The sequence below is a fragment of the Leopardus geoffroyi genome, chromosome C2, assembly GCF_018350155.1.
Source record: "Leopardus geoffroyi isolate Oge1 chromosome C2, O.geoffroyi_Oge1_pat1.0, whole genome shotgun sequence".
Lineage (NCBI taxonomy): Eukaryota > Metazoa > Chordata > Mammalia > Carnivora > Felidae > Leopardus > Leopardus geoffroyi.
This window is the reverse complement of record NC_059333.1, coordinates 146,909,743-146,927,677: the sequence shown is the minus strand read 5'-3', so window position 1 is coordinate 146,927,677 and position 17,935 is coordinate 146,909,743. Positions and strand designations below refer to the sequence as shown.

Here is a 17,935-nt window from a genome sequence, read left to right as displayed (position 1 = left end):
GCAAGCATTATTTTCCTATTGCTAATTTTCTCTTAACGATTAAAGAGTCTTGGATGGGACTCTTGGCTCTAACTGGCAGACTTTCTGATAAAGCCCAAAGGCTATTAATTCTAACTTTTACCTGAGCCAACAGTGGAATGTGGGTGCCAAAAAAGAGTTCATATAGACTCAGTCACATTAATAGTTACTATTTCTTGTTCTCTTTAGACTGTTCCTGGCACTTTGCTGAGCACCTTACATGCTTTGCCACATTTAACCCTTCCAGTGACTCCTTAAAATAGACATGGCTATTTCCTCCCTTCACCAGATAAAAAATCTGAATCACATGGAATGTAAATAACATGGATGAAGTCACAGGAGCACAATTAGAATTTGGACCAGGATCTGCCTGATTTCAAAGCTTAAGCTTTGGTATCAGCTAGGGTGCTCATGGGAGCCTTATTAATGGGATCATGGTGACCAGAGCACAGGAAATATGAATTCACTCTATTTAAATTAAAAAAAAAAATAATGTTTATTTATTTTTGAGAGAGAGATAGAGACAGAGCATGAGTGGGGGAGGGGCAGAGAGAGAGGGAGATACAGAATCTGAAGCAGGCTCCAGGCTCTGAGCTGTCGCACAGAGCCCAGCGTGGGGCTCGATCTCACGAACTGCGAGATCATGACCTGAACCAAAGTCGGATGCTTAACCAACCCAGCCACCCAGGCGCCCCTGAATTCACTGTATTCTAGAGCTGGGGATACCACACCTGGATTTTTGTGCTATGCCTCCTTTTATAAGATAGAAATAAACTGACCCAGACTCGTGACCATCGTCACCATCGTGACCATCGTCACCATCGTGACCATCTTCAGAAACCATCGAAGAAACTGGAGTAGTTCTAACTAGAAGAGAGAGAGAGAGAGAGATTTATATGATAGCTGAAAGAAGTCTCCCCGTATTTGGCTCAGAGCCCTGTGGAAGAGAAATTAGACATGTACCCACTTACTGCCAAAGCCTGTGGAAATGACACAAATGCGTACGTGAAGTTACGCTGAGAGGAATTTTTGTGACCATTCCAGCTGTCAGTGGGGTGCTACTTTACGTGATGCAGTTTTAAAATTATGATTATTCATTATACCGGTACTCAAGGAGAAGACACGTCCTCTAATTCAGAAGTTTCCCCCGATACCTCGACTTCTCTTACAACCCTGAGCCTTAACCACGAATGTCGGCATAGTTTATATTCAAAACATCTTATGGGGGTCCTTCTCGTGCCATCGGACACCTACTGTCTTCTGGTTGGTTATTCAGTACTCTGAGGCTCTCGGTTAACTGAGGACAGGAATTGAGTCTACTTTATCTTGCTGTCATTACTACCTCCCTGACATGACCTTACAAACTGTAGATGCCTGCGGAACAGAATCTTGTTGGTCCTCCCCAGAGCTTCAGTATGTTATTTACCCCGGTTTCACCATTTACTAGCTCTGTGATGCTGGGCAAGCCAGTTAAACTGTCTGTGTCTCAGTTTCCTCAGCCGTAACACGGAATACATAACTGGAGTTTTTGCGACCGTTAAATTTGTTAAATCTGTAAAACTTTGAGAACAGAGCTGGACACGTAGCCTGTAGACATGTCTCGTGTGGCTGTACATTTTGAGGACCTAATCTCCCCGTGAGACTTGGAGGTCCTTGAGGAAATGATCCACTTCGCGTGTTTGGCCCCTAAACTGGTTGGTGGCCTGTGTGGCAGGTGATGGCTACATGCTTGTTGAAATGAATGCCTAAGTATTAAAGTTTAGAGAGAGCCTAGACAACTAAAGCTGTTAGATTTTGGGAGGACCTTCGCGGTCACCAGAACAGTGAATCGTAAGTCCAGCTGGACATTAGTGTGTTTTTCAGCAGCGTTAGTATAAGTTAGAGCGCTTGCCGAATTCCACATTTTGAACACAGCCTAGAACAAAATCGTTTGAGTAGTGACTTAGGCATCTGAATCTTACTCAGCTTTTCTGGTAGCCAGCCCAGCACTTTCCTTTGTGTCCTATTTTGTGGATAAGGAAACTGAGACATAAAGAGGTTGTACTCTCCCAGGATCGGGGAGCTTGGGAGAGAGGTCGAGACTAGAACTCAGCTAACTTGACATCATGGCCACTGGGTTGTGCAGGGGATCTTTGGATTGTATGAAGGGATTGCGTAAGATGACTTCCCAGACGTCTCTGCCGTTAGCCAGGCGGTCCTCAGAGTTACTGAGTGCCTACCCGTGCTAGCTGCTGAACGGGTTTCTGACGTGACCAGGAAAATGAGACACGCATCCTTTTCCTGTAGGATTTTACAGTCTGGTGCAAGAAACCAAACCGCTGCACAGAAACCACAGTGCGAGCTGGAGAGTGACAAGGCAGGAGGTGTGGAGAGCTGCCCGCTCAGTGGGGGCTGAACTGCATGACCGCCATCTTGTGTCCTGAACATTCTGGCAGGAAGTACTGCTGTGTTTACGGGGCAACTTCCCACTCTGTGGCCCCTCTTTCTACTCTTCCACTGTGGCCCCTTGGTCTAGAGTTCATTACCTTGTCATTTGACCACGCTGAGGAGATTTTCCCTTTCTACTACCGTAGCTTACTGTCACATGGAGTTTCACTTCTCCTCCGTGCACTTATGTATTTAACAAGTATTATTGGTTGCCTGTTACTGTTAGCTAAAATTTATTGAGCCAGCTAATATTAATGACTTTTTTTTTTTTTTTGCGTGCCCACTACGTAGCAGGCGCTGTTTTAAGTCTTCGTCTGTGTTAATTTACTTAATCCTGCGTCAAAGGAAGAGGCCACTGCTCAATAACTGAAACAATATTTGAAGTTGAATGTATTGTTTGCTCACCAGGGAAATCTGCGCATCTCTTTGAACAAAGCAAACATTGATCTCATACAGAGCTTTGGGAGGCATGGGATTGGAGAGCCGGTGGACATTCACAAGTCAGAGTTTAAGGGGTCAACTGCCTTTCACATTTGGAAGTGTGGTTCCTAGGGTGAGGCTGGATGGACTGACTTTCAGAAGTCAAATTCCTACAAGAAAAGGAACGAGAGAGCATAGAAAGAGAGGGGCTGCAGCAAAAAGTATGGAGAGGAGAGGAAAGTGAGAACCTCCGTGTGCAGTTTCCTTTCACAGTCCAGAAGCTACAGCTCAGTTTTCCTGTTGAACCTGTTCCCTGTTCTTCCTGTTCCTCCGTGTCTTCTGTAGGCCATGGATTGTATGAATTGTATTCTATATCTACCCCATCCCCAGCCAAAGTTGTCTCCCGCTCAGTCAGGTAACTTACAATGGCATCGCAGAGAAGGGGACATTATCATTGGTTGGTTGAAGGGCCAAGGAGAGCTTCTTCTATTTAATAGCCAACAAAGGCTTGTCAGACTCCTATAAATTGCCAGGTACTTTCTAGGTGTTACAGAAACACAAGCGAAACCAACAGAGAGAAGCTTATACGGCCAAACCTCGATTGGAGAGACAGATACTTAGACAAATAAGCAAATAAGTTTATATTATATGTCACATCATGGTCACTAATTTTGAGTCAAATAAAGCAAAGAAAGAAGGTGGAGGTGAGAAGTGGCTACAGTTTGAAATCAGGTCGTCAAGAAGGCCTCTTTGAGAAGCTCATGTTTAAGAAAAGAGTGAAGAATAGTGAAGAGGCCAAGGTGGATGGAACTTGGTGAGCTTGGAGGACAGTAGTAATAGATGAGGTTTGAAGTCCAGGAGATGATGGGGACAGGAGATCATTTAGGGCCTTAGAGCTCATTATAAGGACTTTGACTTTTTGGTTGATGAGATACAGAGCCATTGGATGGTTTAAGTCAGCCTTGATCTGACATATCGATTCAAGGGAACATAAGAGCTATGTTGAGCATAGTCTGTACGACATGCAGGACAAGGGTGAGAGCCAAGGGTTAGCTGGGAGGCTACTGCACTAATCCAAGCTTTTGATGGTGGTTTGGACTAAGGTGGTAGGGGAAGGGGTGATGAAAAACAGTCATATTTTGGATTTATTCTTCATGGAAGATTCTTCCCATTGAAAGACTTCCTTATTAACCCCTATACACACTAGCAGTTAGATTGGAAATCCTAGGTACATATCCCAGAAGATCACAGTTTGACCTACTTACACAACCTTCAGAGGGTCTTTTCCAACCTGGGAAAAAGCATGGGGAAGAAGAGGCACATTGTCACATCTGGCAATAGAATTAGAATGTATATATCAAGAAAAGAAGCATAATCTGTCTCCAGTTCTTTATAGTTTTTATAGATTTTCTCACAGATAATTGCATGAAATATGGGGATTTCTTTGCTGTGGAGACAAAGATGACTTTAGTTTCAATTTCACTGCTTTTCTGGTTGCAAGTGGGTGTTTGACATTTTGTGTGTGTGTGTGTGTGTGAGAGAGAGAGAGACAGAGAGAGAGGGGGGGAGAGAGAGAGAGAGAGAGAGAGAGAGAGAGAGATTGATTGATTCTGAGAGAGCTACAGAGTGACTGCTATTCCCTGAACGATAAAAACCTGAAATCCTACTAATGAGGTTAAAAAAACTAACTTTTTCTCTCTGCCTAATAATAGCCCTGCCTACTGACATAACCAGGGTTCCCTGAATAATCGCCCTCTTTTCCAGTTTATTTTTAGAACCTAAAATTGGGAGGGAGGAAAGTGCCCTTAGGTGTTACAGGCTTCCCATCTGAAAGCTCAAACCCTGGGCTTCCGCATTTGGCCCTGAGCCATGTTGAACGCACCCTTTCAAGTGAAAGATAAGTCAAAGTGAAGGGTGGAACTGAAATCCATCCTTGAAGCTCTGGATGGTTTACCCTTCAGCGTGAGGTTAAAAGATTGATCCTTTGCTGCAGAACCCGGCTTTCCCAAATTGGGGAACCTGCCTGCGCCATTTTTATCTGCCTCCATGGACACCAATTGGGTTTGCCAGTGACAGAAGTAAAGCCACAGAATTTTACCAAAATAAACTACTTTGAGGAAAAGACGGACTTTAAGGCATAATGCATGTTAATACCGTTATGCTTTTTATGCTTTAGGAAGCATAAAAATATTTGAAACGCTTATGGGCCACTGGCATATGTTTCTGGAAATTTCCACAATGTACATTACAGGAGGAAAGAGAGACACTGATTAGAGAAAGAATAAAATTGAATCAAAGCTTGTGGCAGATATTGGTGGAATATTTGGATGAAGTTGCCAGAATTATTTTTGTGGAGGGCTATTTTGGGTAGGCGGTAACCTTTATTCTCAGATATAGATTTCCACGTTGACTTTTAACCTTTAGTCACTGACTGGCAGTTGTACCTTCCTGAAAATGTTCTGTTCCATCCTTCTGCCTGTGCCCAAACTGAAAGTTTGAAAAATTTAAGGGTATCACATGTGGGTTTACACCAACCATCATGCATCTCACTTTCCTTTTCTTCTTCTTCCATAAAAAAGTGGCTGAGTACATGTAAGGAGGGGCCCTCCGGGACAAAAGCAGTGTCTTTAATATAGAGGGTCATTTAAGCATGAGCTTCAAATGTAAAGTTAAGAGAGGTGACCTAGAGATCATTTTTTCTTCAGGAATGACTTATTCCTACAAAAGGAATATATGGCAGTCCTTAACAAATTGCAGAAGAGTGTATGTGCCCAAAAGAGGCATGGGCTTGTGTCTACAATCATCTTTTTGTACATGTGTTTGAAAGGTGTTTGCAAGAGTGAGTAAAGTAGGTTGAATTTACATTTCTTGAGCTCCTCCGCACTCCCTGATGCTAAACAAGATGCTGCAGGAATGGAAAATAGAACTTTCTTTCCTTAACTCTATTATGCCATTGGGAACTATAAAAAAACTGTCAGCTTCAATGCCCCACATGTATTAAGAGAGATATGGGGCGCCTGGGTGGCTCAGTCGGTTGAGCATCCAACTTTGGCTCAGGTCGTGTTCTCGCGGTTCATGGGTTCGAGCCCCGCTTCGGGCTCTGTGCTGACAGCTCAGAGCCTGGAGCCTGCTTCCGATTCTGTGTCTCCCTCTCTCTCTCTGCCCCTCCCCCACTCACATTCTGTCGTTCTCAAAAATAAATAAAAACATTGAAAAAAAGAGATACACCATTCGAAGCTGGGGTAGTGGCCCATTTTTCCCCTTGTGTTTTGTTGTGATCTGATTAGATTCCATCTCAGACATGATCTGTTTGTGTGCTTGCAGGAGACCCCCATCAACAAGAGATGGTTCCAAGTAAGAAGAGTGCCGTTCTCGTGGACGGGGTTGTACTGAACGGCCCCACAACAGACGCAAAAGCAGGAGAAAAATTTGTGGAAGAGGCCTGTAGGCTAATCATGGAAGAGGTGGTTTTGAAGGCTACGGATGTCAGTGAGAAGGTAAAAATAAAAGACACCTGTCAGAAATCTGAGGCATGGGAAAGATAGGTTCTTTCCCAATCTGGTGGTTCGATGTAAGGGAGAATGGGAAGCTCATGCTATTATTTCCTTCGTACCTTTGCTTCAAGGGGATCCCGGGAAACAAAGTGTGAGCCCCACCCCCTTCCCCCCAGCATCTACTTTCCTAGGAGGGTTGGCGCCTAACTTTGGCAGCCTTCTTTTCTTGGGAGACTGGCTGAGACCTCAGACCTTGACCATGAGGGCATGAAACACAGGAATGAAGCTTCTGAGCTGTAACCGTATTGATTATAAATAACCTGATGATCTGATTTATACACACCCTAAAAAATACTCTGCTCTCCATTGTCATGGGCACATTCTTTTTGTTACTGGAAAAACACAAGCGGAATGGGGAAAAGGGTATGAAAAGTTTAAAAATTTATCTAAAGGTCCTTCTCAGGAGCTTGTCTGAGCTCAACTGGAAATCTTGGTTAAGTCTGACTTCTGACTGGCACCAGTTACTGGTCCTGGGTTTCAAATTCAGGCTCCAATTCAGATTCAAATTGATACTTCAATTATTACTAATAACATCTACTCTTAGGAGTATTTTCTGTGTGTCGGGTGATGTTCTCAGGACTATTCCATATGAATTTGTGCATTTAATCCTTACAAAAACACTAAGAAGCAGGGGCTATATGTTAACTCTCTTTTAAGGATGAGGAAAAAAAGTGAGGCAGAGGAGGTCAAGTCCTCTGCCCAAGATCACGTGTTAGTAGGTATTAGAGCTGGCACGAAAATCCACGCAGCCTGGCTTTGGTCTGTGCTTTGAACTTCTCCTCTGTATGTCTCTTATAATTGCTCAATTATCCTTTATCACATTGATTATCTTTCATATTGGAGTTGAAGTATCAACAAATAGATGTATAGGAGGGATTCTTATTCCAATTCTATTAGTCAAAAATAAATATCGTTTAAAAAAGATTTTGAAAGTGGAACGGTATTTATTCTGAATTTTTGATCACACGCATTTGGGAAAACTAATAGGAATAAAGACAAAAGTGTCTCGTGAACTTAGAATATCTACATTCCAGGCAAAATCACTGATGGTATTTCTTGCTTATGTATTTATAATTGCATATTTTCTGGTCTTATCTGTACTTGTGAAATATTTTGGACCGGCTTCACTTTGGAGCACACTGCTTTGCTGGTAAGCTTTTTTCCTTTTTAATTGGCCTCTATTCAGTCATTAAATATTAACTGAGTATTAGCTACGGGTAAGCCATTATTTTTGGCCCTGGGGGATATAAAGACAAATAAGATAAAAGCTCAGCTTTGAACAGAATTTATAGTCTAATTGGAAGGATACGTTTTCACTGGACAAGAGAACAGGGGGTCCCAGTAAGAATGTGATAAATGTGTGTGATTGGGGCTGACTTCGGGGATTTCACAGAGGAGTGGGCAGTCTGAGCTTTGATGTGGGTTGTGAAGGTCAGGTAAGATTTTGAAGGGCAGAGAGAAGCCGACCCATGTGTGCTGAAGAAAGCGGGAAGGCAAAGAATGGAAAGAGCATTGCAAAAGGGACATTTTGCCCAGAAAGAAGGGCTCATGTAGGGGACTAATGGGAGATAAGACAAGAAGGGGAGACTTAAGATCCTAAGTTATCAGTTAAGGAACCACAAGTTGATTGCAGTACGGTCACCGTGTCTCTCCATGTGAAGTTGGGTTGAAAGCTATGTTGAATTTGGGAGAAGGAGGTGGAATTTTTATGTCGTGAATCTAGTCCACTTTCTCAGAGATCCAACAAGGCACCTTTGAAAGGTGACCTTCAGATACATCCCCACACTTTGTGAGTTGATTACTTCTAGTGCCTTCTCTTACAGACATTAAAAAAAAAAAAATGAGTTATAGGGACGCCTGGGTAGTCAGCTAAGCACCTGGCTCTTGACTTCAGCTTGGATCATGATCTCACAGTTTATGGGTTCGAGCCCTACACTGGGCTCTGTGCGGACAGTGTGGAGCCTGCTTGGGATTCTGTCTCCCTCTCTCTCTGCCCCTCCCCTGCTTGCTCTCTATCTCTGTCTCAAAATAAATAAAAGTTAAAAAAAAAACTTAAAAAATTAACTTATAATTTACTTTTAGTAACATTTGCTCCTTTCGGTGTGTGGTTATATGAATTTGATAAGTCATGTAACTACACCGCAATCAAGATACAGAACAGTTCCATCACCCCCTCTGCAATCAACCCTGGGACCATCTATAGTCAACCCTGCCCCTCGCCTTAACCCCTGACAGCTGCTGACCTGTTTTCTGTGCCCGTATTTTTTTTTTTTTTTTTTTTTTTGTCTTTTCCAGAATGTCAGTTAGGTGGGATTCTGTCACAAGAGGCTTTTTGAGGCTTGCAATTTTCCCTCAGCAAAATGCATCTGAGATTTATTCATGTTGTTGTGTATACAGGGATGCCTCATTTCACTTTAGTGTCCTTTGCAAATATTATGTTTTCTACAAGTTGGGGGGTCTGTGGCAACCCTCCATCTACTAGGTCTATTGGTGCCATTTTCCAACAGCATTTGCTCACTTCGTGTCTCTGTGTTGCATTTTGGTAATTTTCACATTATTTCAAACTTTTTCATTATTACATCTGTTATATATTATAACAAATTCTAAAATATTGGAATATTTTTTATATTTCTTACGATCAGGGATCTCTGATGTTGCTGTTGTAATTGTGTTGAGGCACCACAAACCACACCCATATGACAGTGAATTTAACTCTGTGTATTCTGACTGTTCTACCCATTGGCAGTTAGTTCCCTGGTTTCTCCACCCTGTCCTTGGGCCTCCCTATTTGGAGACACAACAGTATTGAAATAAGACCACTGAATAACCCTGAAATGGCCTCTGGGTGTTCACATGAAAGGAACAGGTGCATGTCTCTCACTTTAAATCAAAAGCTAGGGGGTGCCTGGGTGGCTCAGTCGGTTAAGCGTCCGACTTCAGCTCCGGTCATGATCTCACGGTTCGTGGGTTTGAGCCCCACGTCAGGCTCTGTGCTGACAGCCCAGAGCCCGGAGCCTGCTTCAGATTCTGTGTCTCCCTCTTGCTCTCTGCCCCTCTCCCGCTTGTGCTCTGTCTCTCTGTGTCTCTCCAAAATGAATAAAAATGTTAAAAAATTTTTTTTAAATCAAAAGCTAGGAATGATTCAGCTTAGTGAGGAAGGCATTTTGAAAGCCAAGATAGGCCAAAAGCTAGGCGCTTTGCATCCGTTAGCCACATCGTGGCTACAAAAGGAAAAGTTCTCGAAGAAAATTAAAAAGTGCTACTCCAGTGAACACATGAATGATGAGAAAGTAAAACAACCTTACTGCTGATATGGAGAAAGCATTAGTGGTCTGGGTAGAAGACCAAACCAGCCACAACGTTATCTCTTAAGCCAAAGGCTGATCCAGAGCAAGGCCCTAACTCTCCTCCGTTCTAGGAAGGCTGAGAGAGGTGAGGGAGCTGCAGAAGAAAAGTTTGAAGCTAGCAGAGAATGGTTCGTGAGGTGCAAGGGAAGAAGCTGATTCTGTAACAAAAAAGTTCAGGGTGAAGCAGCCAGTGCTGACACAGAAACTACAGCAGGTTATCCAAAAGACCTACACTAAACACAGATTTTCAATGCAGATGAAACAGCCTTCTATTGGAAGATGCCACCTAGGACTTTTAAGCTGGAGAGGAGAGGCCAGGCCCGGCTTCAGAGCTTCAAAGGGCAGGCTGACTGTCTTGTTCGGGGCTAATACAGCTGGTGACTTGAAGCCAGTGCTCACTGACCATTCTGAAACTCCCAGGGCCCTTAAGGACGTTGCTAAATCTCCCGTGCCTGTGCTCCGTAAATGGAACAACAAAGCCTGGATGACAGCACCTCTGTTTATAACATAGTTTACTCGATATTTTCAGCCCAAAGTTGAGACCTACTGCTCAGAAGAGAGATTCCTTTCAAGATATCACTGCTCATTCATAATGCACATAGTGTCACCCAAGAGCTCTGATAGAGACGTGCAAGATGAATGGTCCCAAGCCTGCTAACATAACACCCATTCTGCAGTCCGTGAATCAAGGAGTGATTTCAACTTTCAGGTCTTATTATTTAAGAAATACATTTTGTAAGGTCATAGCTACCACAGATAGTGATTCTTCTGATAGATATGGGCAAAATAATTTAAAAAAAAAAAAAGCATTCTGGAAAGGATTTGCCATTCCAGATGCCATAAATAACATTGGTGAAACATGGGAAGAAGTCAAAATGTCAACCTTAAGAGGAGTTTGAAAGAAGTTGATTCCAACCGTCATGGATGGCTTGGACGGTTTAAGTCTTTGGTGGGGTTAGTAACTGCAGATGTGGAAACAGCAAGAGAACCAGAATTAGAAGCGGAGCCTGAAGAGGGGACTGCATGGCTGCAATCTCATGATACAACTTGCACGGATGAGGAGTTGCTTCTTATGAATGGGCAGAGAAAGTGGTTTCTTGAGATGAATCTACTGCTGGGGAAGATGCTGTGAAGGCTGTTAAAATGGCAACAAAGGATTTAGAATAAGACATTAGCTTCGTTGACAAAGACGTGGCAAGGGTTTGTGAGGATTGACCTTGATTCTGAAAAAGGTCCTACCATGGGCAAGATGCTGAGAGCATCACATGCTACCCAGAAACCGTTCATGAAAGGAAGAGCTGGTTGATGCAGCAACCTTTATTGTTGTCTTACTTTAAGAAATTGCCACACAGCCGCCCCAGCCTTGAGCAGCCACTGTTTCGATCAGACAGCAGCCATCAACGCTGAGGCAAGGCCCTGTGCCCCATGATGGTTTGCATTTTTAGCAATAAAGTAGTGTTGCTCCATAATCTCCTCAGGGGCTTCCTGGGTGAAATCTGAAACTGGCTCCTGGCAGAGGGCAGGGAGAGACCAAAGAAACGAACAGGCCTCTCCAGGTTGGTGGTGGCAGTTTTAATGAGCAAAGGGAACTTACATAGGAGACTTGTCTTGGGCGGCAGCAAGATGGGTGGATCCCTGAGCCTGCCTGCCTCATCTAGAAGGTTTATATACATAGAGATAGATAGAGGCCTCAACTGGGTTCAGCCAAATACACTGTGCGACTGTTCTCAACACCACGTCATCTCAAGACTGTGTCCTCAGAGCCGGAAATGCGACTTGAACCCACATTCCAAGGACGGGGAGGGGGTGAGTAGCCTCCAAGTGCCCGGGTCCAGCTTGTGGGTCACCTGGGTGGTCACCTCTTCTCAATGACCTCCCCCAACAAGTGTTTTTTAATTACGGTATGGACATTTTTTTGAGACATGATGCTATCGCACACTATATATAGGACAGTGTAAACATCCCTTTTATAGGCACTGGGAAACCAGAAGTGTGTTGGACTCACTTTATTCTGATAGTCACTTTATTGAGGTGGTCTGGAGCCAAACCTGCAGTGTCTCTGAGATACGCTTGTATCAATAGTCATTCCTTTCGATGGTCTCACTTTTGATTGAACTCTGCCTATTATGGTTCTCACATCAGACTTTAATTTCATACCTCTGGTACAACTTAGCATTTCCTCCTTCTTTCCCCAACCTCCCACCTCCCAGTCTCCTGACTTCCTGGCTACTCCCTTGTCTCTCTCCTCCTCTCCACAGCCTAACTTTTTAAAGAGTGTCTACACTCCCTCCCTCCCTCTCTTTCCTCACCTCCCACACCCTCACTCCATGGCAATCTGGCCTTCACTCCCACCTCTCTAAGCCAAACTGGTATTGCCAAGAACACCTCCTTGTTGATAATTCCCATGAGCACTTCTCAATCTTTATCAAATTCGGCCTCGCAGTAGGATTCGATAGTGATGACCATCTTCTCCTCAAAACATTCTTTTTTTCTCTGTTTTAGCAGCACTAAACTCTTCTCGGATTGTCCCTGCTTCTCTGGTTTGCCTTCCACCTCACAAGTGAGCTTCTCTCCCTTTGCCTGTATCTTAAGTGTTGTTGGTGCCCGGGTGAGATCCCGTGCCTTTCTTCTTAGCGGTAGGTTCTCTCGGAGCCATGTTATCCATATTGTATTTTCATAGTATATGCCTAGAACTGCATTCCTTGTCTTTCACAAGAGCTTCAGATCAACTGCTGCACTCCCTTTGGAGGTCCTGAGAGGCCTCAGACTAAATACGCTCAAACCTCATCATCCCCACCCCACATCCCACCAGATTCTCCACCCGCCTCCCCCACCCCACCGTCACCACCTTCAACCCATTCACGCAAGCTACAGACCTGAGGGTTGTCCTTGGCCCATTCTTCTCCCTCATCCTTACTGTGTAATTGACTTCTGGGTTCTATTGATTCTGCATTTTAAATATCTGTGGAAATACTTCATTCCACTGGTATCCACCTCATCCAGAATACCACCTTCTCTTGCCTGGTTTAATACAGTAACCCCTCATTTCCAATTTCACTTGGAGTCGTCACATAGCAACTAAAGCTATTGTCCAAAACACAAATATGTTCATAGCATTCCCCTGTCCCAAACATTTCAGCATCTGCCTTCGAGCCAAGTTCGAACTCTGTGACATGCCAGAGAAAATCTGTCATGATCAGAGTCTTGTTTATCCCATTCAGTCATTCATTAATCCTTTTGTTCATCACGTCTTTATGGAGCACTTCTTACGTGGTGGGCACTGTGTTAGCTACTTGGGAGCAGTGAGCACAGATGGACATCTCTGCTCTTGTGGACATTATGTGGGACATAATAAATGAATTACCTGGTAGGTTGAAAGGTGGCAAGTGCTATGGAAAAAGGAAGAGCAGAAAAAGTTGGGGGGGGGGGCTGACAGAGATGGGACAGGGTGCAGCTCGTGATGTTAAATAAGGGAATTGGGATTGCTATCATTGAGAAAGTGACTTTGAGCAAAGCTCTGAAAGAACAGAGGAGGTTAGCCGTGAGGACATTTGGGACATGAGCATCCAGGCAGAGGGCACAGCCAGTGGGAAGACTCCAAGGTGGGGGTGTTCTTGGTCTTATTTAAGGAAGAGCACGTTAGCAGGGCAGAGCCAACCAGGAGGGAAGCAGATCATACAGGATCATTTTAAGTCATTGTGAGGACTTTGGCTTTACCTTGAAGGAAGTGAACCCCTGAGATTTGTCAGCAGAGGAACGACCATAGCTTCGATTCAAGAGGATCATTCTGGATTCTGGCTGCTAGGCTGATGGACTGTATGGGACAAGGATAGGGGTACAAGCAGAGAGACTATCTAGGAAGTTATCGTGGCATGCCAGCTTCCCTTCTTGGCCTCTCCTTCCTCAAACCCCATGCTCTAGCCACACCAAACTAACTTCACTCTTGAGATGTGCCCCTTATCTTTTAGCCTTTATGACTTCCATTACTTCCGCCTAGAGTGCCCCTTGCCTCACCCCGCTGCCTAATCTTTGCTTGGTTATATATCGGTTCCTCTAGGAAGTCTTTGACCTTCCAAACCCACGATGGGGCCCCTCATTTGTTCCAATGACATCTGGGCCACTCTCACAGCCTTTTCACGCTGAACTGTGGTGGCACATTTAAATCTCGGTCTCCCCCACCTGTCTGGGAGCTGCAGGAGGGTAGGGTCCATGATGGTAACGTCCTGTTCGTACCTGGCTCTGGTGGGTGCTCAGTTAACTGCCATTGCTGAATGTCTAGGTTTGCGAGTGGCGGCCTCCTGAACAGCTGAAACAGCTTCTTGATTTGGACATGAGAAGCACAGGAGAGCCACACCACAGGCTGTTGGAGCTCTGCCGGGATGTCATCCGCTACAGCGTCAAAACTAGTAAGACCTTTCATTTGCTTCCTTCGTCCGTACCCCTGATAAGTTCTTATAGTTTCTTAAGCACGTATTTACCTCACAGTAAAGCTGAGGATGACAATGTTTATGAGATAAGAAAGCTAGATCAAAAAAGAGTGGTTCTGATATGTTTGCGATGGGCCATTTAATCCCTAAGACAGATTTTTTTTTTTGTCAAGGCCAAAGATAAATCGATGGAAAAACCGTTGGTGTTAGTGATCATATAGAAATACCATCTGTTCCTTGGCCATCCCATCCCCCGTTTATAATCATTGCTTATGTTGGTCCAAACTGCCAAAGGTCAGTTTGATATTAGAATTTGTGAAGGGGTTTTAAATCCGAAAGGCCCCGAATATGCAAAAAGGAAAAAAAATGCGAAGGAGGGTGTCCTTGCTATAAACAGGAATAGACGTGGGAGATACTGATGAACCCTTGGCAATTGGTACTTGCCCAATTATTTCATCAAATCTAGCAGGATCAAAACATGAAAACCCTTAGGATGGTGTAAAAAAAAAAAAGACCGAACACTTAGTAAGTTTCTGCTGTGATAGCTTCACAAAAAGACTTAACAACTATAATCTTTTGTAAATGCAGTAGCATGGTATTAGTCTTGTGCAGAAGTGCGATTCTAACTGTTAATATCCCATACACCCAGCGAGCAAGTTCCAAAGGTAAGAAAGTAACTTTCCCAAATATGCATTTCTCCGTGTGCTGTAAAGGTAATCTAGTGCTTAAGACCATACAGGCATTAGGCTTGGTGAATTCTGACACTGAACTAAATTTAGTGGAAAGAACATAATAAAATCCTGGCTAAAAATAATTGCTTTCTATTCCCTTGGGAAAGTCTGGTGTATGTATCAAAAACCCAGTTAGCATTTCAAAAGAAGAGATACATATCTTATTATTATAGTGCATGTCAGAAGTGGAGAATGACATTTAATGCAGTAGATTTTTCAGTTTACTGGATATTTTCCATAATGTTACCATGGAAATCAATCATAAATTAACACGGAACTAAAAAAAAATCTTATTAAAATTACTTGTAGCAATGTCTGGTTTCCTCTGCCAGATTAGAGGAAGTTTTCCACGTATTATTTTTAAAAAACCATTTTCTTGGACTTTTGTTTTTTATCGAACCCCCAGTTTAAAGAGGAAAAAAAAAAGAAAACCTAAAACCAAACGCCGAGCATCGTAATGAGAAGCCACTAACTAAAAAGGTTCCCAAATACTCAAATTTAGAAATAGACCTCCTGCCTCTTTGTTCTTTGTCATGCTGGGCTTCCTATGATTGAGAATGTCAAGTCAGTTAGCCTGGTGTTTGGTGTGAATATTCACACAGTGTAAAGCCAAGAACCTTTATGAGACCTTTTATAGGAGGGGGAAAAAAATAGAAAGTTGGAACTGGAGTTGAGTCTTAAAGGCTACTGCCTTTGAAGTAAGTTGAATTCGAAAGTTTATGTAAGCCACATGATGAGTCACATCTTACTCCATCTACATAAGCCAGTTGCACTACGAAAAACGGTCTAATCTGAAAAATGAAAAGTCACTCCCCACCGGTAGCCCAGCGTGAACCCTGTTGGCGAGTGAAATGCGTTTAAAGCTAGGGAAGTTAATATCAATATTTTCAGAAGACAAAGGCAGCAGGCTTTGATACCTGGAGAAAGAGTTCAAATAATCCAGTGCTCCAGGGTTCTGGTTTGGATCTGGGTTGTTAGACAAAAGGGAGCAGATAAACCAGAGGTCTCAAGGTAGTGCCCAAGTTTTGCTTAGAAACATATTATTGTTCGGTAGAAATGGTTATGAGGTGGGTCTTCAACATGTGTTTCCCTTGTACACAATTAGCATTTGAATTCTTTTTAAAGCTGTTGCATAATTTACATTCAGTAAAGTAGACAAATCTGAAGTGCTTAGCTTCATGTGTTTGTACCTATCTGTGCATGAGTAACCATCACCCAGAGCAAGATAGAGACCATTTCTGGCACTCCAGGGGCTCCCTCAAGCCCCTTCCTAGACAATATAACCTTCGCAAAGGTACCCAGAATTCTAACCTCAGTCTCCGTAGGTCCGCTTTGTCTGATATTGAATGACATCTAAGTGGAATCATGCAGTATATATTCTTTTGTATCTGGCTGCTTTTCCTGTCTGAAAGATTCATTTATGTTACTGCTATATAGATAGTATTGGTCTTTTTTATCGCTGTGTAGATGAATACTCTGTTTAAATTTACAGACCATCCCAGATTTTTCAACCAGTTGTATGCTGGACTTGATTACTACTCCTTGGTGGCCCGATTTATGACAGAAGCCTTAAACCCAAGTGTGTAAGTGCCATTTTACTGAACTCTTACACAGAGCAGGCATTAGAGATGTTTTTTAAGTAGGTGAAGTTTTATTTTGTGAATTTCTATTTAATGGTTTCATTTGTACAGTGTCATGATAAATAACGGAATGATACTTAGCAGTATTTTAAAGAGCCGTTTGATTTGATAGTGGGACTGTGAGATGGTTAACGCAGGCATGGTTATCTCCACCTACCAAAGGAGAAAATTGATAAAGCAACTTGTCATTCATTCCTGCATGAAAAGTCATGTCTCTGCCAAGTGCTGGAGGGATACGCTGAATAAAAACAAACCTTGACTTTGCCTTCACGAAGCAAAAAGTCTAGTGAGATAGAAATGCTCCATGCAAATTGATCAAAATTATCCACACAAATTGATCTAAACCTTTAATTCACATATGAAGAAGACATGCATGATGCTATAAATATAAGTGGACAATTTTCTTAGTTGGGAGCTCGGGAAAGTCTTCTCTGAGGAATTGACGATGAAGAGTTGAAGAATGAGTATAAGTTAACTAGGTGAAAAGAGGAAGGATGAATTTCAAACAGAGGAGCAGCATGTACAAAGGCCCTGTGGCAAGAGACAGTGTGATGTACCTTATAAACCGGAAGATCAGTGCAGGTGTAGCTGAGAAAGCTATGGGGAGTGTGATGGAGGATGTGATTGGAGAAATGGATAGAAACCAGATATGCAGGACTCAGTGGGCCATGTTTATGAGACATCCTAAGTACAAAGGAAAGGCTGTAAAGGTTTCTAAATCATGAGGCACCATTTGCTTATTGAAAAGATCACTGGAAATATGGAGAATGGATTGAGGGGACCAATCAGGAGGGCATTATCTTAGGCGAGAGAGGACAGTAGCTTGGACTTAGACAGAAGTGATAAGAATAGAGAGAAAAACATGTGTTTAGAAGATAAAACAGAAAGGCCTGGGTAATATATCGGAACTTGGGAATGAGGACAAGAAGGAGGTTTATAAAATGTTGCCTGGGTTTCTGGCTTTTGTAGCTGGGTTGACTGTCATTTTATTCATTGACACAAGAAGCATTAGAAGAGGGGACTGGTTTTCAAAGATATGGTACCAAAAAAGGCAAGAGCAAGAATTTAATTTTCAGTTGTGAGCAATTGAGTTTACAGTGACTTTGAGATATCCAAGAGTATGTATCAACCAAGCTGATATCTCTATGAAAAGTATCAGTTTAGAAGTTGTGGTGAATGATGATAACTGAAATGGTAGGCGTGGATGGGATTCCTGACGTCAGTAAAGCTCAACTCTTTCTGTTCATTAGAATCAACCTGGGACATTTCCAAAAAATGTGTTGAGGCCCAGGTCCCAACCCAGACCAATTAAATCTGAATTTCTGTGGCTATGTCCCAAGCACCGGTATATTTTCAAAGCCAAACAAATGA

The 17,935-nt window shown here is 43.0% G+C and overlaps 1 protein-coding gene across 1 annotated transcript in view; it reads left to right on the top strand.

Annotated features, from left to right (window-relative positions):
- GADL1 (glutamate decarboxylase like 1) overlaps positions 1-17,935 on the top strand; it is a 167,470-nt gene that overhangs the window by 24,046 nt on the left and 125,489 nt on the right. The window contains exons 2-4 of the mRNA XM_045436416.1: positions 6,190-6,362; positions 14,046-14,172; positions 16,417-16,507. Coding sequence (XP_045292372.1) covers positions 6,190-6,362; positions 14,046-14,172; positions 16,417-16,507 — 391 coding nt within the window. The remainder of the gene's footprint in view (positions 1-6,189; positions 6,363-14,045; positions 14,173-16,416; positions 16,508-17,935) is intronic.